This window comes from Myxocyprinus asiaticus, chromosome 44 (assembly GCF_019703515.2).
Source record: "Myxocyprinus asiaticus isolate MX2 ecotype Aquarium Trade chromosome 44, UBuf_Myxa_2, whole genome shotgun sequence".
Taxonomy (NCBI): domain Eukaryota; kingdom Metazoa; phylum Chordata; class Actinopteri; order Cypriniformes; family Catostomidae; genus Myxocyprinus; species Myxocyprinus asiaticus.
The window spans coordinates 11787886-11814676 of record NC_059387.1 but is presented as its reverse complement, the minus strand read 5'-3'; the positions used below and the strand labels follow the sequence as shown (position 1 = coordinate 11814676).

Here is a 26791-nt window from a genome sequence, read left to right as displayed (position 1 = left end):
TGTTAATGGACAGCTAATCCTGTTAATACCACAAACAGTCTCCCTTATGAGACTCCTATTCAAAATCCCTGCGATGAAACAATAGGGCAATGGCCGATAATATGAAACTGACTAAATATTTTTGCCCAAAATGCCCCACCCTTGAAACACAAGCAGCATGCTGAGAGGATGTTAGCTTACCCACAAACAGTCCAGCTTTAAAAACAGTTCCCTTTCGTGGAACTCGAGCTGCATATGATCGCTATGGGACACCATCCGATTGTCACGTGGTCTGAAGCCCTTACACAATCACGGCAATTTATTGGCTGATGGCATTTAAGCAATGCCTCCTAGGGAGCTACGTCACAGGCTCCATAAATGTGCTTGCTTTTGCACCATCGTGTCAGATTTTCTGTTCTTCAGTGCATGAATTGTCTAAGCTCGCGTTTGTTTCTAGCAAATCACGTCGAAGCAAGGAGTATTTTGCTCCCTTTTGAGTGGCAAACACATAAGGACGACGTTGCCACAGCGTAAATTTCAGAGCAATTTCAATGTGTTTTTTTTTTCCAAACACTTTTTGGAACAATGGCGCTTCGTTGGGACTCGCAATTTCTCACCACAAGGCGTTATCCCCACTTATTCCAGTTCTATGGCCTCCAGATTTGGGATTTTGGCTTTGTGTCTGAGAAGACAGCAGTGTGAACGGACACCGGAATCCTCCTCGAGATTGTCGCCCTACCCCTGAGCAAAAGCTTGAGTCTCGTCGGACATGCTCTAAGGCCTAGCTCGGCGGCCATTTTCTGATGAACAACACGTGTGAGAGACCATGTACGTCATGAGCCGTCGCCATTAAAAAACGCTGTATGAGAGAATTCGTCGTTGGACGGTAAGGAAACAAAATGGGCCCCTTTGGTCACTATGGTCTTTTTCTGTGTCATTCTGGGAGAATGCACATGAATAAGGCAATGGAGGAGCGGCCTCGGCCTCTCTCTCCCCTCCCCGTTCGAAGCGCTGCTCGTGGTGGAGCCCGGGTGCAGAAACACACAGTGAACGTAAGCACCACACACTGTCCCCCCATAATGAATGCTGGGGCCATTGTGGCGAACCAGTTTTCTCAAATAAGCATTCCCCCCCAATATTCACACACTCTTCCCCATTTAAAATACCAGGGAAAACGTTTGCTGTAAATGCATTTCAGGGCATTCACCATTTATGCCTGAATACAATAAAGGCAGAAACATAATTAAATCCCATTCAACCAACCATAGTAGTAGAGTGCAAAGGTCCCCCTCTGCTGTGCAGCTGTGCAGCCAAGCGTGCCATCTAGTGGATACAAGTCACGCTACAGGCGAGAGTCATGCATTAATTCTTTTGTCTGCCCACCTAGCGGCTTGGCAGCAGTTGCAGGGCGTTTCGAACTGGTTGCTTCGAATGATAGAGCATGGTTATTTCATTCAATTCAGGCGGGCTCTGCTAGTATTCAATGGTGTTGTTCCAACAGACGTCTCTGTTTGGGAAGCCTCGTTTTTAATTCAGGAAATTCGCTCTCTCTTAGAAAAAGGGACAATAGAGGAGATTCCCCCTTCTCAGAGAGAATGTGGCTTTTCAACTATTATTTTCTGGTCCTGAAAAAAGTTGGTCACTTGCATCCCATTCTGGATTTGAGATGTTTGAATTTCACCCTAATGAAATGTCAATTCAGAATGCTGATGCAGAAACAAATCATGTCACAAGTACAACCGGGGGAGTGGTTTGTGACAATAAATTTGAAGGACACTTATTTCCATATTCAGATTATGCCGAAACAAAATAGGTGTTTTCTCAGATTCACTTTTGGGGGCAAAGCATATCAATTTGGACTTGCACTGGCACCACGCATTTTCACAAACTGCATGAAGGCAGCTCTGACACCCTTGAGGCTTCAAGGCATCCGTGTTTTGAATTATCTTGATGATTGGTTGGTGTTAGCTCACTCAGTGACTTTGGCTGCCTAACATCGAGATTTCACAGGCTTTTGGGGCTCATGATCGTGGCGTCCGCTGTCATTCCCCTGAGCATGTTATATTTCGAGACCTTTTCAGTGCTGGATGAACTCCACAAAGGGACTTCAACAACTGAACGCATATGCTTCATCCCTTCAGAGTGATGCGTGGGTGCTACCAAACTCTGCTGCCATGGAAATGGACCCATCTACTGATGTCGGGCGTTCCGTTGGGACAGGTGTGTCGCCGCAAGGTGATAACGACAGATGCCTCCTCCACGGGTTGGGGCGCTGTACACGAAGGTTGTCCAGCCTATGGAATCTGGATGGGCCAGCGGCAATATTGGCACATAAACTGACTGGAGATGCTCATGGTGCTGCTGGCGTTAAAGTTTTTCCTTCCGGAGATTCAGGACAATCATGCCCTCATCTGGTCAGACAACAGGACGGTGGTGTCCTACATCAATTGCCAGAGAGGGGTGCGCTCTCATGCCATGCTAAGGCTGGCACGTCGCATTCTTCTATGGGCATGGGACAATGTACTGTCTCTACGATCCATACATGTTCCCGGCTGGTTGAACTTGGGGGCAGATCTCCTGTCCAGACAGGGTCTGACACCTGGAGAATGGATATTACATCCTCAGATAATGGAACAAATCTGGAGGAGGTTCGGCAGAGCGGAAGTGGACCTGTTCGCTTCAAACGAGATATCGCACTGTCCCCTCTGGTTTTCTCTCTCGCCCCCCGGCACCAGGAGCATTTTTGCAGGAGCATTTCGGGGCCGGGGTTGCCCCGGCAATGCTTAAAGTATATGTTGCCGCTAAAGCACTTATCTATGGAGTCTCTATTGGTAGACATTCTCTTGTCTCTCACTTTATGCGCAGGGTATGCTGGCTTAGACATTTTCGTCCCGTCCGTGTTTCTTTATGGGATTTATCTGTTGTTTTAGAGGTGCTTTAGGGTGCTCCGTACAAGCCCTTGACAACAATTACTGATAAGTTTTTGACACTCAAAACAGCACTGCTAGTGAAACGGAACGTCTCGGTTACGTACATAACCTTGGTTCCCTGAGGAGAACGAGATGATGCATAGCTGGACATACTCTCTGGCAGCTGCATAGGCTCGTGCCTTTTGCAGAAAATTTGACACGATGAAGAGGAAGCGAGTGCCTTTATGGAGCCTGTGGTATGGCACCGTAGGGGGCATCTCTTAAGCGGCATCAGCCAATAAATTGCTGTGATTGTATAAGGGCTTCAGACCATGTGACACACAAACGGTGTCCCATATCGATCATACGCATCATCTCGTTCCCCTCAGGGAACCAAGGTTATGTACCTAACCGAGACACAAAATTGGCCTTAGCCAAAATTTATGGTTTTCATTTCTGCAAGCAGTCTGATTGTAATGTTCAGAAACAATGTGGGTTTTTTTTTTTTTTTTAATATGCATAAGTCATACACATACAGGATGTAGATATGTGAACATATCATACCCATATTTAACCCCAAAATGGAATAAGACATTTTATGTTTGGAAAAGAAAGATTTTTTACATGAAATGTTTCATCATGGTGTGTTTGTCATACTGCCTTTAATTAATTAACCTATTTATTTATTTATTTAAATAAAGTCATTGTATTATGATAACTGTATTACAGAATGAATTGGAACTACCAATGAACAAATTAAGAAAAAACTGCTATATGCGCTTAAATAATGCATTGTAAAGAAAAATGTGCTTTATTGTCTTAAAATAGTAGTCACAAGGCAAAAAACAAACAAAATGGCATCATTTTCTTTATCCTTTATTTTCCCTTTGAATTTTGGACCCAGACATGTTTTCAATAAATTCACCCAGTTATTTGGGTTTTATAAGTATTTTGATAATTTCTATCAAATGTTTATATCATGCAGCCTTAAAAAAATATTATGAATCCTCAAAGTGCTGAATCCCTTATTTTTTTTTATTTTTTTTTTTTATGCTGGAGACACAACATTTTTCTTGTGGTCAGGTTTAGTCCACAAAGAGAATGTTGCCCTTTACAGTTAAACCATATTTAATTTCCAGATTTGGAAAAGCCAGGATGTGGCTTCAAATGAGTCAAACCAAAGCAAAATCTCCTTTCCTTGCTTCTCTTTGCACAGAGTTAACATTGCACAATTTGTCAGGGAAAACAAGGCTTATGTCTTCATCTTTGAAGAAACTCAATGGTTCACAACGCACAGTCCTTCAAAGAGACCAAAAAATCTCATGTTTTTGCTCCTTCGGACCAGTCCAATGCTCCCTCATTTCCTGTTTGTGCTCTTGTGGTCGTACTCACAAGAAATGGCGCCATAAAGGCACATAAACGGCCTCACCGTTAAGCGATAAGTTTCAATGAATTAAGATTCATTTAGAGTTTCTACTGTGCCAGCCCTACACAGTTAATAAGTCAAGGACAAGTTTGGCTCTTTCAGTCTACTCTTTCTTCAAAAACAAGCCTTGTACATTGAACATTTCCCAGTAATGCTATTTATCACTAATCTGAAGTTTAATCCTCTTGCTTTGCCATAAACTAAACCTCAACAATAGCTGACAGAAGAGCTTAGTGTCGATTGACCTGACAAACTCTCAAGAGCATAAAGGAGCCTCTGCTTCTTCAGACGTAAACATTTCCTTTTCTTTCTGCACATAATTATTATATGGTGTCACGTTAAATAGGTGTATTGTTCTCGAAAATGAGTGTTACAAAGGTGGTTTGGTTGGGTAAACACTAAAGCCCCATTCATACCGCCAGCAACTTTGAAGTTGCTAGTGTGCGTTCCTACTGCTGTTGCTTTGTTAATTGTGGACTGCACATCTGGCCATAGCTTTAGAAAATCTCATCACAAATGTACTGCTGGGCAAACTAAGATTCCATTCTAATTTGAACGAAACAATCTATCAATTCATGAATTATACTCACTCTGCCATTGGTAGTTGATCCCAAATGTTGCTCGTCATTTGCATGAAGTTAAACTTTTCTTAACTTTGTTGCAGCTTGCCACACCCACATCTTGTCGCTAACGGTCTCTGTTGTTCATGTCGCCGGAAGTCCCTGTGCTTTCATTGAAAATTAATGAGATCCTCTCGCTTTGTCGCTGTGTGTCGCTGGCATGTGAACGGGGCTTTAAACCACACTTGTAAAGGTTATTTAGACAGTATCAATATATCTGCAAACAAAAGATGCTTGACCTTTTCTCAGAACTAACAGGGATGTGTCACAAAGTTTGTCGTTCCTAAATTTGACTCACCTGAGAATATGGAACAGCCAATTAATTCATCTCAAATGGGACAAATTACATATATGTAGACATTTTATGCTGGCTAGATTGTAAGACCCATAGGTATGTTTATAGAGATAATTGATTGATGGGTGCTTGGGATAAATTCCTGACTAAAATTGCTTCACTCAAGATTATCTTAACATGATCTGTACAATTTCTGGCACAGGCAGAAAGGTGATGCTCTGCTTTTGGCGAAGCCACAAGTCTGCATTTCTGTTGGAATGTAGAATGTGTGGCGGAATGATCCGCCCCTCCGGCTCGTCATCGACGCCCCGCCTCTTAGGGCCACCCTTCAGCCATCTCCATGGAGATTTGAAGCCGGATCCCTGAGAAGAGGTGCGCTCTATGTTTTAAAGACAGCGGTGATGAAGCATTACTCACATCAGGTGTGCTTCATCCACCGCTGTCAGAACGACGCTTATCAATTATGTACCTCTTCCTGACTGAAGGGCGGCCCTAAGAGGCGGGGTGACGATGACGAGCCGGAGGGGCGGATCGTGCCAAAAATGCCACGAGTTTGGATTAAAAAGCCAGTGACTGAAAGCTTTTGATATTCATTCACACTCATACACCCAAAAACCCTGTGGGAATTTTGATATACAGTACTCTGCCTGTGCGTTAACTCAGTCCTATAAGGTATGACGAGTAGCCCCTCTAATTAAAGACTTTACTATAACAAGCGTCTGATTTATTGTGGTGTTATCACAATCTAGAGGAAAAGACAAACATATTGTACTCATCAATTTTTTCCTTTTTTTATTTATTTTGCAGCATGTTTGTTCCGGTACAACTGCCTATCCTTCATCTACCTCATCTACCTCTTACTCATTCCACTCTTTGCCGAGCCGACAAAGACAACAATGCAAGGTGAGGCTAATGCTCCCATGTTCAGCCTTTTACAGTGTTTTGGTGCTCTGTGGTCTAAATTCCACCTAGACTTTAATATTGCCCATGTGATGATTTGAATTGCACTTTTCATGAGCTCCAAATGGAACTGCACAAATAATAGCTGTTTTCTAACATCTGACATTATTCAGACAAACAGTACAGATAGTACCCAAAGTCATGGCACTGATTGAGACAGAAGTTGACATGTCGGACCACTCAAACAAACAGCGATGTTTTGAAAGTGCCACAGAGGCACAGTGTTTACACTCTAGTCTATGGGAAGTCAGTGCACTCTACAAATGGCAGTCTTTGGGTTATACTCAGTAAATGGTGCCATTTATGCTAATGCTATGCAAAAAATTTGTAGTTTCTGATTATTTATTTTTTTTTATCCTTAAGTAGAGTACTGCTGAACTATATATATATATATATATAAATTCTGATAGTGGCACTAGAACCCTTTTTTTTTTTTTCTCAACTCAGGCCCAAAGGGCCATAACCACCATAGCTATTAGGGCACCACTGTGGGGAATGTGGTCTGTAGAGTGTACTTTGTCAATAAAAGCAAAACTATAAATAAAAAAAATAAAAAAATAAAAATACGTAAATAAATAAAATAAAATACTGTATTTAAAATAAGCTAATATTTTTCTTTATTATACATTACAAAAATAAATATTATATAAATTAATATTTAGTAATATTTAAAAATATTTGTATTCATTAAAAAACATGAAAACTAATTATATTTGCATTTTATTTCATATATACTGTATGTATACACACACACACACACACACACACACACAAACTCATTATTATGTAATGTGATTAATGGGAACATGAAAATTGGCTTATATTCAAATGAAAAAAATAAAGTTTAGTAATAACCTTAAAATTTTACACACTATAAAGGGAAAACATAACAAGTTCACTAATTACATCAATAGAGATTCACGGGGACACAAATGTCACAGTTGTCTTAGAACTACATCAAACGTAGATGGGAAAAAATATTTTAACATTGACAAAATATTTTAAAGTACTTGCCAATCTTTTGATTATGTGACTCCCAGTGATTATAATACACCTTCAAGGCTTAAGGCTGATTGTCTTCAGTAATATATGATGTGTTTCAAGGCAAGTGATTGTGCAGCACATGGTCGTGACATCTGTGTGTCATTCTGACCTGTGATTCTTCTAAAATGAGTCCTCCCATAACCAAAATAACCAGAATCTTCTAGTTCAACTCCCTACATCAAGTACATTGTGCATTTATAACAATGTACCGTTACTATGTTTCTAATAATATCAGCGGTACAACACGTTCGGCCTAAAAACAAGAAACTAGACTGTTAAAGAGTTTGTTTTTGGTTCATGCAGAAACTTGGTGGAGTTTGAAGGTCTGGATAGATTGGGAGATTAAGGAATGCTGTCTCCTCTCTTTTCCCAGCATTCCTCAATGTGTCATCAGTTCACAAGTTCAGCTATTACCTCATCACATTCACCGTATTACCCTCTAACTTGACAAGTAGGCTGTGAACTAGATTAACTGTGAGCAAAGCTCACATTTTACCACTTTTTTCTTCAAATTAGACACATGACCCTCCTGTTGCACAAGTCAGCCCATTTGAAAGACAAATCAAAATCAGATCTAGACAGCAAATGGAGGGCAGTTCTCATGTTTCTGACATTTCTCTCCTGAGGGAAAAACCCCAGTAATCTCAAAATGTGTCTCTGAGTTTAAGAAGCGATCTCAAAAATGTCACAAACTGTGCTCAGATTTGCATAAGCACCAAAGTTTCCTCTGAGCAATAAACATCCTCTGGGAAGAGTGTTTCACTGTTTGGTTAAAGAGTGTTGCTCAAAAAGCAAAACACTAAATCACTGGATCATTGTGCTCAAAATGTCTTATCCCAAGTATGAAAGCAGAAGTCAGGGGCTGTGATGTTGAAAGACATACAATCTTCACAATCAAAACATGTTAAATGTCAGAGCTTATGCTCATCTCAGTGACAGTCCTTGCACATATAGTGGAAGACTTATATGACAACCCAAGGTTTATTCTCAGTATTCTAAACATGAAAACGATGCAAGATTGAAGATTTGTTCCCACAAAGTCCTGCTTTTGGATAAATCATCCTGAGCATTCCTTCCGGGGTACTGTGTCCACCTAAACCAGGGAATGAGATCATGTCTAAGTCTAGTCTGATCACCTTCACGAACAGCCAATGGCACAGACTGACTAATGGACAGATGATAATGCCATGGAATTATCCATTTACAGATGTTCTTTCGTCGTAATACTCAATCACATGCCATAAAAAGGGATACTTTTGTGACAGGCCTTTAGAAAACTCATAAACATGATATATGATGTTTGTTTATACAGAGGCAGTGACTAAAACACCACCGGAGGTGCTAGTGAATACACTGGGTGTTTCTACCCTATTATGTATTTATTTTATATTTTTATCTATGAGACCCATTTTTAAGGCTCGCAGGGACTTGTAGCATGTGCTCATCTGCTCTGTCTAAATGAGGAGATTCCAGCCTTAGGCAATGAGGTTTAACAGCTGTAAAAAAGTGGGCTCTTCACTTCAACTCTGAGACTGATGGCAGGCTGACCTGTGTGATCTTTGCAGACTACTTTGTTTTTTTATTAGTGATGCTTGCTAAGGAAGGCTATTGCCTGTGTGTTTTATTCTTCTGCACCAAAATACAATTCTGCATAGTGATACCTCAAATACCTCAAACCCACCTTGTGCAGGTTCAACCCACTAAAACTGAAAAAAGTATAATTCCTGCCTTCAATTAATTTTTAAGTAAAATAAAAGTCATGCCAAAGTTACAACCTGTAGTGATAAGTTCATTAACTTGTTCATTTACAAGGCTTGTTTGCACAGAATATAGTATCTTGAATTAAGTAATTTTTCTTACCCCACTGGCAGTTTTGTTCTTTTTTTAATTATAAACCTCACAATATATACAGTATATACAGCTCTGGAAAAAAATTTCTCTGGATTTACTATGTATAGGTATGTGTTTGAGTAAAATGAACATTTTTGTTTTATTCTATAAAGTACTGACAACATTTCTCCCAAATTCCAAATAAAAATATGGTCATTTAGAGCATTTATTTGCAGAAAATGACAACTGGTGGAGGATCGGTGAAATCAATATTTGGTGGAATAACCCTGATTTTCAATCACAGCTTTCATGCTTGTTTTGTTATGCTCTCTACCATTCTTTCACATAGCTATTGGGTGAGTTTATGCCACTCCTGGTGCAAAAATTCAAGCAGCTCTGTTTCTTGGCTTGTAACCATCCATCTTCCACTTGATCACATTCTAGAGGTTTTCAGTGGGGTTCAGGTCTGGAGATTGGGCTGGCCATGATTCATACGTCCTTCACAAAGACAAATCTGCCCTATTCCAGCTTTGCTGAAGCAACCCCAGATCATCACTGATCCTCCACCTGGTCATCTAATGGTTAGATGAAGACCTGGTGAGGCCTTCAAGCCACAGTGTCTCACACTCACTGTGAAATTTGGTGGAGGATCGGTGATGATCTGGGGGTGCTTCAGCAAGGCTGGAATCGGGCAGATTAGTCTTTAAGAATGCATGAATCAAGCCATGTACAAAGTTATCCTGGAAGAAAACTTGCTTCCTTCTGCTCTGACAATCTTCCCCAACTCTGAGGATTGTTTTTTTTCCAGCAGGACAATGCTCCATGCCACACAGCCAGGTCAATCATGGTGTGGATGGAGGACCACTGGATCAAGACCCTGTCATGGCCAGCCCAATCTCCAGACCTGAACCCCATTAAAAACCTCTGGAATGTGATCAAGAGGAAGATGAATGGCCACAAGCCATCAAACAAAGACGAGCTGCTTGAATTTGTGTGCCAGGAGTGGCATAAAGTCACTCAACAGCAATGTGAAAGACGCATGAAATCAGGATTATTCCACCAAATATTGATTTCTGAACTCTTCCTAAGTTAAAACATTAGTTTTGTGTTGTTTAAAAACGAATATGAACTTGTTTTCTTTGCATTATTCGAGGTCTAAAACACTGCATCTTTTTTGTAATTTTGACCATTTGTCATTTTCTGCAAATAAATGCTCTAAATGACAATAATTTTATTTGGAATTTGGGAGAAATGTTGTCAGTACTTTATAGAATAAAACAAAAATGTTCATTTTACTCAAACACATACCTATAAATAGTAAATCCAGAGAAACTGATAATTTTGCAGTGGTCTCTTAATTTTTTCCAGAGCTGTATATATATATATATCTTAAACCATACAATAAATCAATAATACGGGTTTGCCGAAGGGGTGAGAAAAATAAACTTAAAGGTTTACCCAGAAATGAAAATTCTCATGCCATTCCAGATGTTTATGACTTTCTTCTGCTGAACACAAATGAAAATTGTTAGAAGAATATTTCAGCTCTGTAGGTCCATACAATGTAAGTGAATGGTGACCAGAACTTTGAATCCATACAACTCCGGTGGTTAAATCCATGTCTTCTATAGGTGTGGGTGAGAAACAGTTAAATATTTAAGTCTTTTTTTAATTTATTTTTTTACTATAAATCTCCACTTTCACTTCCACATTTTTCTTCTTTTGCTCTTTGGCAATTCACATTCTTCATGCATATCGCCACTTACTGGTCGAGGCTGGTCAAAAGTAGAGATTTATAGTAAAAAACAGAGCCACCGCTGGTGCCCTATGCAGAGTTCAGCAATAATCTTACATGGTGCACGCTGCGAGGCAATTGTCTGTGCAATCAGGTCCTTGAATAATGTTTAACGTGCGAGGAAGGGCAGCCAGTGGAGTTTCTGGTGCCTCCCTGGGGTAAGATGGTGGCCCTCTAGGGAGTTAGTGCCATACGCAGACTGCCTATAGGGAGCAGCGGTACTGGTAAAAAAGGACTTATATTTATATTAATATTGATGTGTTTCTCACCCACACTCATCATATTGCTTTAGAAGACAAGAATTAAACCACTGGATTATGGATTACTTTTATGCTGACTTTATGTGATTTTTGGAGTTTCAAAGTTCTGACCACCATTCACTTGCATTGTATGGACCTACAGAGCTGAGATATTTTGGGTGAACTATCTCTTTAATATATTCTCTGAAAAAAAGTCTTAATATTGAATGCAATTTTGCTTTGCAAAAATGTATCTTGTTTTAAGGGTGTTTAGATATTTTTAATGATAAACAGACATAAATACTTATTAGGAATAGTATTATATACAAAACATCATTTATTCTAAAAATAGATAACGAGAGAATGCATTATTTAATGAGTGAACAGCTGTGTTAAAGGAAAACATTTTCAGATTCACACTAAATTGAAATGAGATCTGTGAGTATCATATGACATTAAAAGTTTCACAGAATTTCAAGTTTGCCATTTTACTTATTTTCTGCTTAAAGTCTCACAAAAAGTCTGTAGGCGGAGCATTTGAGCCATCACCTTGTCACACATGGATCTCATTCAAAGACAGCTGTTTACTGGGAATAGCAGTGATCTTTTACACAAGTTGCTCAGTGGCTGCAGAATCAGCCTACACTGAGAGAGGCCAGTGACTGAAGGTCAAGAGTTCACCCTGTAAACTGACTGCCCCGCGGCTGCACAGATTAAGACATTTCTGTCTCTGCAGCTGCTTTCCTGTCACTAACCCCCTTTACTCCTCGGCACATCTCCAGCATAGGACGTCATAGTGTTCTTTTAAAATTATTCAAAATATAGGGTTAGATTAGGCCTGGGCGATATGATTGTATATCGTCACTGTCTCATGAAAGGCAGGTATCCAAAAAAACGTTTTTTTTCAAGAGCATGGAAAAACTCTTTTTCTCAAAAACAATCTTACAAAATCAATTGAAAATACCATAATTAGTCACCTTTAGCACCATAAATAGAATTCTATCATTACACATCTGTTAGTGAACTGTTCAATATTTTAATTGAACGTGGACATACACGGTTTTCTTATCATGGGTTCTAGTGGCACTTGTTTAGTTACTGACTCGAGTCTTAACTGTTCGTGTTCCCAGAACTCAGTTTGTAGATTATCGATTGCTTTCATTTTTGAATATAACCTGAGCTTTCACTTAATATTTTAGATCAAAATCAGTTTTATGACTAGGGTTTCTACTCTGGTTGTTGAGTGGACAGTTTTGTTTCGAGACGCATTTTCCGGTTCCAACACATAAAGAATTAGCTTTTACTCGCAGTTTCGCGAAGATGGTAATTTGGCAACCATATATGGCTGGTAAAGTCTACTTTTTAAAGCCACCTGACATTGTGCGTGCATGAATGGCTTTGGTTGTCAGGGAAATCACAGAGCCAGCGCAATGTAGGCAATCTCTTCACTACACTTCAGCCGGACAGCTGAGGTAAATTAGTTGTCACTCTTCAAAACATAAGGGTGGGACATACACGGTTTTGATGAACACTTCTCATGGCCAATGGAGATAATTGTTAAACAGATAGCCCGATTAAACATCTTTACGTTGGTCATTTCAATGCACAAGTCAAACAGTAGGAAGAGGTCATTCCGCGCATTCCGTCTATGGTAAGTCAAAATTGCCAAAAGTGGAGATACCTATTTTTCATCGGACAGTGACGATATAGAGATTGTGTGACAGTAGAAATGTGTAAACTGTTTGAGATTTTGTTATACCGTTATAATACATATATTACATATATTAATATAGTAGAGACAGTGGGCTCTTGAAGTCAGAGACTACATTGAAAAAATTGTGATTCAAAATATATTAACAGAAAGTTTGAGGATTTTGAAAAAAAGTTAAATAAAGAAACAAATGGGAAATATTTAAAATGTGCACTATTTCTAGGTCACTAATGAAATGACATTGACCATGTTTAAAGGGATAGTTCACCCAAAAATGAAGGTTCTATCATCATTTACTCAATTGAAAGCTTGAAAGTGGAGTAACTACAGACATTGCATTGAAAAAGGGACTGGGACCGGGAAATAACCACATGGTTATTTAATATGCAATCATTTTTTCACAATGTATATTTTTGTCTAATTTGCAGCCAAAATAACTATATAGTGATATACAGTATATCGTGACCATGATATAAAATTACTCATACAGTGATAGAAGATTTTTTATTATTATTATTAGATACCCTATTAGATAGTTTATTCAGGAAAATGACACTTGCAAACCTTTCATGCTTTTACAAACTACAACATTCAGACTTTCATGACATCATATACTCCTCCAAATTGTACTTCTCAGTGAAGTTGAGTATATAACGTTTCACAACTCTTGATCCTATATTTGAATAGTTCAAGCTATCCACTAAGATCCCTACAACCTGAATGGTGTGGGGCTTTGCGGGACTGTAGAACGAAAGAGTCCTTGTCTTTGTTCAGTTCATAGTCTTGCAGTGAGCATGTTTGTTTTGTTTAGGCCATCCACATAAGGGGTGAGTCAGACCCTGCCAGAGTACCTCAGTTGGCCTTTGCGTCATCACAACCAGATGTGGCCTATTAATTACAGCGCCTTTACTTCTCTTTAGCCAGGATTGTTCTAGGTGTTGATATGCAATTGGGTTGATCTCAGCTGTGGATTATCAAGGGAGATATGAAGCTGAAGTTGGATTTCGAAATATCTGACAGCTTTAATAGCACATCAGGTGTTTTATTACAGCTCACATATTGTCTACAGTTCTTGATTTAGGCTACACATTATAATCAGGCCATGCTGGGATCGTAATAAATTGAGTTACAAAGCAAATAGAGTCTTAAAAAATTTTTTTTTTTTTTTGAGTTCACCCAAAAATTATGTAATAATTTAGCCACCCTTATCTTTTTCCAAACTCTATGAATTTCTTTGTTCTGGGAATGGTGACTGAGGCGGTTATTCTGCTTAACATTTCCTTTTATGTTCCGTAAGGGGGGTGGGGATTCATACATGTATTATAACATCGAAAAAATGACACCTCGGCTTTAAGTTCTGATTATGAGTTAAACATGGTTAAGGATTGAGAACATAGCAACCCGATTTATCCCAAGAGAAAGAGAAGTATAAGTTCAGTCCCGCAGGACAAAGTACAAACGGACAATTTGTCCTCTTGATGGGACGCAGGAGGCGAGATGGTTTCCTGAGGAAACAGAGCTGAATGGAGAGGTCATCAGAGCGGGACCCCGACCCACACGGCCCTCCGAAGCCCAGCCTCACCTCGCTTCCTCAGGAAGTTTGGTGGTCATTGACTCACAGTTTCTTACAAGGGGCAGTTACAGTAAATACCAACGAAATTTGGATTTTGAAACTAGTTGACTTTTTGTATCAGTGTCGATGATCTACTAGGCATTTTTAAATTGGATAGTTCCGATTTGAAATTCTGACTGGATAAGTCATGTTTGAAGCTTTTGTAAAATAGATGATGTAGGCATGTGACCACACATCAGTTGAATTCTATATTATTGCGCAAAGCTGCAACATTGCAGATGGATCACACTGTGAATTCAGCAACAGTAGGTTGAAAGTTCTGAAGCTGAAATCGTCTTGTGCTTACCAAAATTCAAAACACTTCCCCAGTGGCCGAAGCTGGAACTGTTGTTAATGCAAAGCGACTAGTATGTTTAGCTGTAAATTATGAAATGCAGTCAACAGGAACTAACATTTTATTAACTCTACCCCTTAACTTAAACCCCAACCCTAACCATCATTGTAGTAAAAATTTAATTTTAAAGTGAAAATGCAGCCTCTGAATGACACTCACCATTGTTTATGTAAGCCTAGTTTTAATGGGACCAAAACCTGTGACTGTGATTTGAAGCACCACATGGAAATGTTAGCATGTTTGAATTGATGCAAAAATGTCTGCTGGGGTATGGCGCTTGTCAGTTATTTGGCAGAATGGGGTTGATTTCAGGGTACATGAACAATCGGAAGCAGTGGTGGATTTAGACATGGGCGACATGGGCAGTTGCCCAGGGCGGCATCTTGTGGGGTGGGGTGCCTATCCCCCCCGGTCAACAACTTCGAGGGCGTTCTCATTTACAATCACCGCCACCACTTAATTTTTCAAATTAAGTAACCTTATAAAAAAACATTTTATTCTTCATGGAGAGGGTCCGCACATGGGGGCTGCCATGTTAGAATCACTTGACCAGCCGAATACTACTCGCTTAATCTCAGTAACCATCCTCTTATTTGACACGTTCACTCGTTGATTAAAGTAATCATGGCTGACTGTGAATACTTAATTTCTGCAATGGCATCTGAAACTGAAAACTATTGATTTTAAATGATGCATCATCCAAGCCACTAGGTGTCAGTGTAAGTCCAAGATGACACAAAGACAAAAGTTACTGAGTGCACCTTTAATGCTTTTATAAAGTGGCAACAATAATTTAATAAAAAACACCAATGTCTTATTTTTAATTTTTTTAAAAAATTTTTTTTTACACATTATATAAAACTCAAAACAGGTTTAAGCACCGCAATAAGAAATTCCTTTAGGGAAATGTAAATAAAATGTAGAAAAATGTTTGGAAGCTCAAGAATGTTAAGCATCCACCATATCTCTACTACTTTCAAATGTCCCTCCAGGCAACAGTCCCGCTAGTTCTGGCACTGTGAACATCTTTGTTCATTGATGACCAAGTGAGTTTAAGACCCGTTCTATCTCACAAACTCACTCTCTGACTGAACAAACTTTCTCTGTTGGGAGTCTTTCAATCCCACTCATAAACACAGCTGTACTGCAACACAAATCTCAGTTGTGACATGATTCTAAATTGTTAATGACAAGCTGTTTTTTTCTCTCTCTCTCTTTCTTTTGCTGGCTAAAGCTTCTGTATAAAAATCACCTTAAAATGACATCATAAATGAGTGATTGGAATCCTAGGACAAGAGGAAGAACAGCTGTTTTTGATGTAGAATTGATGTACTTATAAGATTACCTGCTGTCCTTTTCATTTCGGCTGTGCTAGTTCCACATTTTTGCAATCTTTCCACCTGTGGCCAAAAAGTGAGCTGTAGTACACTGTTGTAAAACAGAGCTTGATAAGTTCATGGCACCAAACCGGAGTATATGTAACCTTGAAGAACTGACAGTGTAATATATCTAGCATGTTTTAAGAAGGAAATGTTCATGCATTAGACATGTAGTCCAATTAATGGCTCTTACACTACTACAGGAAATTGAGTCTGCAGTCTATACAGAGTTGATTAGTTTTTAATTCTTTTTACATTGTTTTATGTTTTCTTATTTCTTTTTTTCTTTTTTTTTTCAGTCTCATTTATATAAATGGCAGCCGTTTGTATTCAGCATTCATAATGACTCCCATCAAAAATGGGTTGGATCCTGATTGTGTATGCCAGTAAAAGGTCAGACTAGAGTTTTGTAATTTTGTAAAAATAAATCACAATTCAGTCTCTCGATATGTAAACTTGGAAACCAAATGCTGAACTAAACAGTAACTGATACATCCGGGAAAAATAAACATCTTTTATAAAAATATATTTTGTTTTAAATTATTCTAAGTGTCGAATAAATCTCTCAGAATTGTTTTGTCTAAATGTAGACTTTTGTAAGAGGATTGTTGTCTTTGCCTTCAGTCTTAAAATAGTTCTGAAATGCCAGTTTTGGTTGGTGAAATTAAAGATCTCACACTCAAATGACACTATGCACAGATTAAACACATATTTAGTGGTGTTTGTTAAGTGTCATTGTTACTATTCCTTATACATATGGTTAGGGATTTGAACAAACCCATGCACTGTAAACCCTTATATGACATCCAGTCATTTCCATTACTGGAAAAATCAAGTTCTCACATCTTTGATCTTATTTTTCTTAAAAATTTATAGACTTAAGATTTTAAGTGTTTACAACTCAAACTATTGAGTACAAAACTGAGGCTATGGGGAACACCCACAATGCCTTGTGCTTGAATTATTTAATTATTTCCTTGGTCAAAGGGGACATATGGGGGCATTTAAATAGTTGTTATTAAGAATTCATAGTGGCTGTAGCTTTTTTGTTGTATTATTTATGTTGCTTTGTTGCAAATAGTTGTTTCGTGTGATGTCACCATTAAGTTGATCTGTGTCCCCTTTGGGCAAGTTGGAAAACGTTTAGCTCAATTTTAGTTCTCCTTATACATGTACAACTTAAGTACATGTATGTATGCATTTCTGTTGAGAAATAAGTCTGGTGATAGACCTAGAAGCAGTTATAATCTTCATTATTTAAGCTGTTATTGTATAAGCTAAATTTGAGTCCATTCAATTAAGATGATTAAGTTGAAATAACATTTAAATATCAAATCTGAACTAAGTCTACATGCATCTAGTTATGTTAACTTGAAAAGTTAAATTCATCCTATGTGAACCTCAAGCTAAGTGTACTTAATAACACAAGTTTTAGAGATGTCATTACTCAATTTAATTGGTAGATTGATTTTACTCAATCAGTTGAGTAGAGTCAACTTATTAGGGTTTTCAGGTTAACGCTAAGTATTAAACTAAATGTGTAACTCGTCCCTCACTGTTTGTGCTACAGACAAAAATTATACATAAAATCAGGCTTGTTTTTCTAACGTATGATTTACGTATGATGGACTATAAAATGAGCTCTAGTGCTTTAGAACCTTGAAATCAATACACTGATGTAAAGAACCTCTAATGTAACATCAATAACTTTTTTATCCTCCAAAGAACCGACTCAAAAGCCATCAAATGATTCTTCATAAGAAGAGAGTTATTTGCTGTACCAAAGAACCAATGAAGAACCTTTATTTTTAAGAGAACACTGAACGAATAATAGACATTAAATTATACCTTTAGAATCTAGACTGGTTTATTTGCTTCCTGACTTAAAGTAATTGCAGTCTAAGAATGAATCGATTCAAATCAATTATGTCAATTACAACAGGAGATGAACTCCCATAGGAGTAACATTTTATATCTCATCTGATTGAGGCTCTGTCCTGCTCAGTGTTCTCTGTCCTGAATATCAGATATATTTTTTTCTATCTGTCTTAGTCTCTAAAAGCTTTTTGGGGATATGATAGGATTACCAGGCAACTGACTGAGGTTCCATTGCCGTCATTGCTGATGCATTGTCTGTAAGCTGTGGTTAAAAGATCAATGATCATATCGATGGATAGTTCCTTTGTAAATGCTTTTAAAACCTTCCTAACTTATGTTCACAAAAAGGAGCCAACTTGCAATTCTAATATCTCTCATCCTATGGAGCCAAGGGGCTTTTTGAATGAGCAAACCAGCTCAACCTTTCAATTTGGCAGACAAGACTGCCTTCAAATACAATTAAGGTGATGAAATTTAAGAATTCAGGACAACAGCAAGCATTTGGGATCTGGCTCGAGCAATGGTCTGAGTTGGATATGGATTCTCTTTTTTCGGACCTTTCAAATAATAAAGATCCGCCCAATGTTTTTGCTATTAAATACCGCATACAAACTCTAAAACCCATTCAGTCTGTCTGAAATGGATGAAGTGGCTCATTGGGGAAAAGAAAATAATAAGAAACTGTTGCCCAAACGGCATGCTGACGCGACCATGCCAACAGAACAGCCTTCCGTCCTCCACCACTAAATAACAAACACATCTGGTCCATATTTGCATCAGGGTTGTGAAGGGAAGAGGCGAGAGAGTGAGGATCCAAACGCAAAACTTTAATTATAAACAAAATAAGGGGATACAAAGATGAAGGAATCGTATGAAGAAGACAGTAACACAAACACAACAGCAGTATGCTGGCTAATAAGGCATTACATACAAACAAGAACCAACCAAGGTACAAAGAACATGAGGGTACATATATACACAGACTAACAGGGTAAACGAGACACACCTGGGAAGCAGTCAGGGAAGGAATCAGGAACAGAGACACAAGGAAGGAAAACGCAGATCTTCAAAATAAGAGTCCATGGGAGGAAAACACAAAAATGACTTGACAATTTGCGCTTCCTGTGCCAGTATTGCCTTACTCAGAGCTTATACTCAGTTCTGCTTAAAAAAATTCCTGCTACACGTCATAATGGTTTCAAAGCATGGCCGTTTCTTCAACTATGGGCACTGTTGATCATGTGTAGAAATTAAACTCCCTTAAATCGCACTTTACAAACTTACAAATTCTGTTATCTTTGTTTTTCCCCCTGAACTGTCATAAATAATTGTCATTTCCGCCACATCTCAAATCACCTTTCATTCTGTGGTGGAAATGACATTTTGAAAAAAAATTTAATAAAATGCTGGCTCCTTTGTCTTGCTAAGGCTAGTTTTTTGCTAAGGCATTTTTGCATACTTTTGCTGCCTTCATGTGCTATCCGAATTATCCTATTTCCCACTTCTGAAGTGGTAATTACAAGTATGTCGTATTCAAGTGCTTTGTTGTCAGAAAGAACAGGAAACATGGACAACGCCAAGTTCATTCATATATGTTTCTTGAGGAACTTTTATTTTGACACCATAATACATATTACTCAACTCTGTTAGCTTGCTGACGATAATGGAATTTGGTCAAATACAAGATATTTTCATGGTGTAAAATGTACAACATGCATAGAATGGTTGCTGAAATACATAAATGAATATGACCAAAACGGTAAGCGCTAACAATTAGCTGTATTTAGAAAAATTAACAAGACCTGTCATGCAAATCAGAAACTGTATTATCCTCCGCCATGTTGAAAGTTTAGAACTCCTCCCATCTCGGAAACTCGGGTATCAAAATTATCTCAGAGTTTCCCAGTCGTAATGACGACTTGAGGGGTCATTCATGAGCAAATTCCAATAATTTACAATGATTCCGATAGCACATGAAGGCAGCATTAATACACACAATTACAGCTTGATTAAAAAATGACACAAAATAAAAATATTCTATTAACAAGTGATATTTACCTTGACTTTTCCTTATTTACTTTACATATTACATGTCTGGTATTTCATGTCTTGGAATTTTTGAAAAAATGAAATAATTAGAAGGTTTATAATGGATTTTCATATTGTAAGATTGAAAGTCTTGGTAACTGACAATGAGCCAGGTTCAGAAATTAAGGGGGGCTCGAATTTTGCCACCAAAAGGGACAAAAATGTCCCTGAAGTTAAAAAATGTGATATATAGTTCTTAATATTCTATTCTAACCTAGGTTACATATTATTACGTAAAATATGATTTGATGTTGATTTAATTTTATGGGTAGGAGGTAATATTGAGAACAATGTTTACGAAGTGATTAGTTAAAGTATTTCAATAAAATGATGACAGTATACTTTAGATGAAAATGCCCTCATAAAAAAAAAAAAAAAAACATGTAAAAAAAAAACGCTCCTGAAAATCAAATCCACAGTGTAATTATTGCACCCCTATGGAAAAGTTAATTTATGACACTGCAATGAGCCCATTTACATGTGCAGCAATTCGCTGATTACTCAGAAAAATCTGCTTATTTAAAAAAATCAGACAAAGCAAGAAATTCACATTTGTATGGCATTTCAAATAATCGCGTCATTCTCTGTTTTTGACTCTCTGATTATCTGTTTAAACCATAAAGAGGCATGCACACAACATGTGTGCACATTGGATAAGCCGGTAAGAATGCTGGTTAAGGTTTTTTCATGCAACACGAAATCGGGGTAATGGGCAAAAATCAACTTGTGTCGATCGGTTTATTTTTAAGCTGTTTATGGCAATAAACCGATAAAGGAAAGCTGTTTAATGCATTTACATGACCACACACGTTGTCTGCTTATTAAGCATAATTGGTGTAATAATGTGCATGTAAACATGTTTAATGGTAAACCAATAAAAATATATTCATAAAAGGTATTGGAAAAGTAGCAAAAATAAAAGATTTCAAGATTTTTGAGTATTCATGTGACCTTCATATAACAAAAAGAAAAGGTTAAAATCTATTAATTTTTATAAAAATCAACTCCTGGGATATTAAAGTTCCTGAAGTTGAAAAAAAAATAATAAAAATGATCCCAGGCCTCCATTTGCTTAAACTCACCTACCAAATTATTAAGCAATGTGATTTTTCTTCACTCTACACTAATATGGGAATAGATAACTTAAATTATTAAAAAAATAAATAAATAAATAAATTATTTTTGTTGAAGATTTGGAACCAAATGTCATTTGATTTGCCCATTTGGGTGCTGCTAGAACGTCCTCTATATAGGCTAACTGCCTGAACACAGTAAAAATAGTGTGGCATGAGCAGACCTGTAAAACATTTTCATAACAGTAAACCATTGTAATGATCATAAAACCCTGGCAGACTTTGCTTGGCAGCAACAGCTGTTTAGAGTTTAGATTTCTCAGGTGATTTGGTTATGATTATCAGTAGGTGTTAATGCATTAATGGAGGCAAGTGATCCAATGGTGTGAAATTAATGTTTAGTCTTCACAATATATCTTTCTTCACAGCATTTTATATGGGTGATTATGGATGATCTCTTTCTTACCTTTAAAAACACAACGAAAGGGTTTTTACTAATGCAGGAAGTTGGGGTGGAACATTACCAAATCTTGTCCGTATGATTTGTTAGATGCTATTGCTTGTTGAAGGCAGGTTTTTGGACAGGTAATTGGACATTTTATACACCCATATGATCAATATTTTGGGTAATTTTTGCCAGGAAGAGAAAGACTAAATTTAAAGGAAGGGATCATGTACAGTCAGCCAGATGTTATCGCATGCAATAAACCCTGACAGAGTGATCAGGACTCCGACTCATAGCAGAAAGGGTCTTATATTAGCCTGAAGGGGTTTATTTTGCCACAACAACCAGCTGACTGTACATTATCCCACTTATTACACAGCTACTAACCAAATTAATAAATAAATGGACATAAAATATTGATTTGCATTAAAATTATGTAGTAATGTGACAAGAAATCACTGAACAGTTTACAGTGGTGTGAAAAAGTGTTTGCCCCCTTCCTGATTTCTTATTTTTTTGCATGTTTGTCACACTTAAATGTTTCAGATCATCAAACAAGTTTAAATATTAGTCAAAGATAACACAAGTAAACACAAAATGCAGTTTTTAAATGAAGGGTGTTATTATTAAGTGAAAACAAAATCCAAACTTACATGGCCCTGTGTGAAAAAGTGTTTGCCCCACCTGTTAAAACATAACTTAACTGTGGTTTATCACACCTGAGTTCAGTTTCTCTAACCACACCCAGGCCTGATTACTGCCACACCTGTTCTCAATCATGAAATCACTTAAATAGGACCTGCCTGACAAAGTGAAGTAGACCAAAAGATCTTCAAAAGCTAGACATCATGCAGAGATCCAAAGAAATTCAGCAACAAATGAGAAAGAAAGTAATTGAGATCTATCAGTCTGGAAAAGGTTATAAAGCCATTTCTAAAGCTTTGGGACTCCAGAGAACCACAGTGAGAGCCATTATCCACAAATGGCAAAAACATGGAACAGTGGTGAACCTTCCCAGGAGTGGCCGGCCGACCAAAATTACCCCAAGAGCGCAGCGACGACTCATCCAAGAGGTCACAAAAGACCCCACAACAACATCCAAAGAACTGCAGGCCTCACTTGCCTCAGTTACGGTCAGTGTTCATGACTCCACCATAAGAAAGAGACTGGGCAAAAATGGCCTGCATGGCAGAGTTCCAAGACGAAAACCACTGCTGAGCAAAAAGAACATTAAGGCTCGTCTCATTTTTGCCAGAAAACATCTTGATGATCCCCAAGACTTTTGGGAAAATACTCTGTGGACTGACGAGACAAAAGTTTAACTTTTTGGAAGGTGTGTGTCCCATTACATCTGGCGTAAAAGTAACACCGCATTTCAGAAAAAGAACATCATACCAACAGTAAAATATGGTGGTGGTAGTGTGATGGTCTGGGGCTGTTTTGCTGCTTCAGGACCTGGAAGACTTGCTGTGATAAATGGAACCATGAATTCTGCTGTCTACCAAAAAATCCTGAAGGAGAATGTCCGGCCATCTGTTCGTGACCTCAAGCTGAAGCGAACTTGGGTTCTGCAGCAGGACAATGATCCAAAACACACCAGCAAGTCCACCTCTGAATGGCTGAAGAAAAACAAAATGAAGACTTTGGAGTGGCCTAGTCAAAGTCCTGACCTGAATCCTATTGAGATGCTGTGGCATGACCTTAAAAAGGCAGTTCATGCTCAAAAACCCTCCAATGTGGCTGAATTACAACAATTCTGCAAAGATGAGTGGGCCAAAATTCCTCCACAGTGCTGTAAAAGACCCACTGCAAGTTATTGTAAACGCTTGATTGCAGTTGTTGCTGCTAAGGGTGGCCCAACCAGTTATTAGGTTTAGGGGGCAATCATTTTTTCACACAGGGCCATGTAGGTTTGGATTTTGTTTTCCCTTAATAATAACAACCTTCATTTAAAAACTGCATTTTGTGTTTACTTGTGTTATCTTTGACTAATATTTAAACTTGTTTGATGATCTGAAACATTTAAGTGTGACAAACATGCAAAAAAATAAGAAATCAGGAAGGGGGCAAAAACTTTTTCACACCACTGTACATCTTTGTGTTTATTTTGTAGTTAATAAACGTCTGACTCTTCATTATCCATCTTATTACAAGACTACTTGCCAACTAAATAAATAAATGCACATGAAGCATGTGTTGACATTATGTAAATAAGTGAGTTTAAATAATTTGCTGAACAGCTGAAATTCACCTCCGCTTTGTGTTTGAGTTCTGTTGGTGTTTATTTTGTTATTAATGACTGTCTGGCTGCTTACTGTGTATCTTATTACAAGACTACTTGCCAAATAAACAAATAAATAAATACACATGAAACATTGATTTGCATTGAAATTATTTTATAAGCTGATATGTAAGGATTGCACAGTGATCCGAGAAGCAGGAGAGATGGCTCGCAGAACCCAGATGAGTGGTCTGATACGTGGATGTGCGGTTGCTACTGAGCAATACCAGACTGCTAGATGGCGCCATTAACCAATCATAATGGAGTATTCCAGAGAGCCGTATAATAAATGTGTATAACTGATAAATGTATTCATATATCATCCATTTGTCATAATAACGATTGCTTAAAGAAGGGGTATTGTAACTAACCATACTTTACATTCTATAAGGAAGACTCGCAGACTTGAGTGAAATTTAAGATGACATTTATTTGATGAATATAAAACAGAGATGTAATGTCACTCTTTGGCGTAAGCCCCGTCTGGCGGTCCGAAGAAGTTGTACTCAGAACTGTCATATCCTGCCGGAGATAGGAGGCAGGGGCGAGGAGCCTACACCCGTGCAGGACGGTACTCAACTGGTGGTGGTGGGGTGGTGGAGGTTGCCGTGTTAGCACACTGAAACAGCAATGTGATAGATTGTGAGCAGACTTATAAAGCAATGGCTTACATGTGATTGGCTAGGAGTTACCTAGCTAATGGTGTGATGATGTACAGCTGCTAGTCTTCCCACTAGAACTACGCTGCGCTTACATTTCTCACAAAAAACAATGATGTAGATTTAACATGACATTTAATGTTCTGTTTGAACACATGCTCATTAATCTCCTTACCACTTTAGCTTGTTTGGTACACATCAAGGGTCTCCTTGAATTGCAGTGCTTGATGTATGAGTCATGGTACTATTATTTATGAGCCTGCGGTCTTAATAGTCATCGTGAATGTGTTTTGTGTGACTGCATGTTAACCTTAAGAACATAACAGTGGCAGATAAATGGACGTGTTCACTTGAGTGTTTAGAGGCCTGCTAGCCTGTGCTGTGTTTGTGGTGGTCTGACATCTCATTTCACCGTGCTCTACGTAAACTCTTACGTTTGTACAACGTTCACCCTTCTGAAAAACGTCTTTTCATTTATTTTTGTTCATTTACTAATTTACAGCAACTACGAGGTGAAAATTCATGTTAGTTGTGACATGTTTTTCTCCGTTGACAATGGAGGGTCATGTATTCATTGCTCACCCTGCTTACAACATATTAGGGTTAAGTGTCAATTCATAATTAAATTGAGAATGCTTTTTAAATTACAATTCAATTCATAAATTGCATTTTAATTTAGGGAGCAAACCAGTATTATAATAAAAACATTTATTTGTACGAAGTAAGATTAAAATGATAACAACATATGGTTACAACATATTTTTTAGAATAAATAGATGATATAAAAAATAAATGTTTGAAGTGCCACCTGTACTATATAGCCTACTTACTATGTACTTATGCTGTTTATTACTTAAAGGAATATTCCAGGTCCAATGTGAATTAAGCTCAGTCGACAGCATTTGTGGTATAAGATTGATTACCACAAAAATTTAGTTTGACTCGTCCCTCCTTTTCTTTAAAAAAAGCTAAAATCTGGGTTACAGTGAGGCACTTACAATGGAAGTGAATGAGGCAAATCTGTAAACGTTAAAATACTCACTGTTTCAAAAGAATAGCCACAAGACATAAACAATATACATGTTAACGTGATTTTAGTGTCGCTTATTAAGCTTTTCTGTTTAAAGTTATATACAAGTTTACGAATTTGTTGCCATGAATATAATGCCGTAAATCCTAAAACCCTAAAATGACTGTAAAAACAACAATTTAAACAACTTTACAGTTCAAATAACATGCAAGTTTTAACAGAAAAATTAATGTAAGTGCTTTTGTAAAATTATAAGCTTCACATTTCTGCCTTTAAACCCTCTGAAAAAAAATGGGTCCATAAGTGACTCACTGTAACCCAGATTTTTGCATTTTTTAAAGAAAAGGAGGGACTGTTTTTCTTGTCCATTCTAAATGGTTTGTTCTGCAAAGCTTTTAGCCTTGATTCTGTTCCCTAACATTTTAAGAAATTGAGTTATAGTGTGCTACAGAAACAGCCTGTGTGCGAGGACTGATACATAATATTTCATTGAAATCCAGGGGGAGCTGAAATGATCCACTCTCATTACCTCTGATATTTTGAATATGACTGTAGATCTGCTCTTGTGAATTAATGAGGTCTGCGTTTAATCAAAAAGAGACGTGACTCATTTGAAAAGAGACTCATTTGACTGTGATTTTAGACTTGCTCTTGTTATGGACACAATTTTCTGTATTGTTTTAGACCTCATTTTCTACTTCAGTCATTTCCACAGTCACTTTAAACAGGGGGCATTTTTTCCAAAGTTAGCAAAAGTGAACTTCTAACAAATTCATTTTTTGTGTCTTTACCCATGTGACTTAACTTTAAAAGTAATGCTTATCATTTTTGCCTGTGTTAAAATCTGTTGTAATATCTCAGTTTAATATGCAGAAATAGCATAACTAAGCCTAACCGATCTTAGACTCTTCTCACTTTCCAACTGTACCATAATGCCGTTGTGTCTTTAATAAAGAACCAACATCCTTCATCCACTCCTGAATCCTTCCTCTTTAAAAAAATAAAAAATAAAAATGTTTATGCAGCATTATAAATAAATCAAAAACCTTTTCGACCCCTTTATGGCCTATAACTTGCATTACTAACAGAGCTGTTTCATTTGGAGTTTTCTGAAAATGGCCATGCTTCTGAACTCACACTGAGCCCAGTGATCCTAAATGATGAAGGGCCCATACGCTGCCAA

General features: G+C 37.8%; 1 protein-coding gene across 2 annotated transcripts in view; it reads left to right on the top strand.

The window, feature by feature from the left end:
* The window catches only part of LOC127434712 (piezo-type mechanosensitive ion channel component 2-like), a 185453-nt gene that overhangs the window by 25794 nt on the left and 132868 nt on the right, over window positions 1-26791 (top strand). For both annotated transcript variants that reach the window (XM_051687610.1, XM_051687609.1), the window contains exon 2: window positions 6037-6132. In XM_051687610.1, the coding sequence (XP_051543570.1) occupies window positions 6037-6132 (96 nt within the window). The remainder of the gene's footprint in view (window positions 1-6036; window positions 6133-26791) is intronic.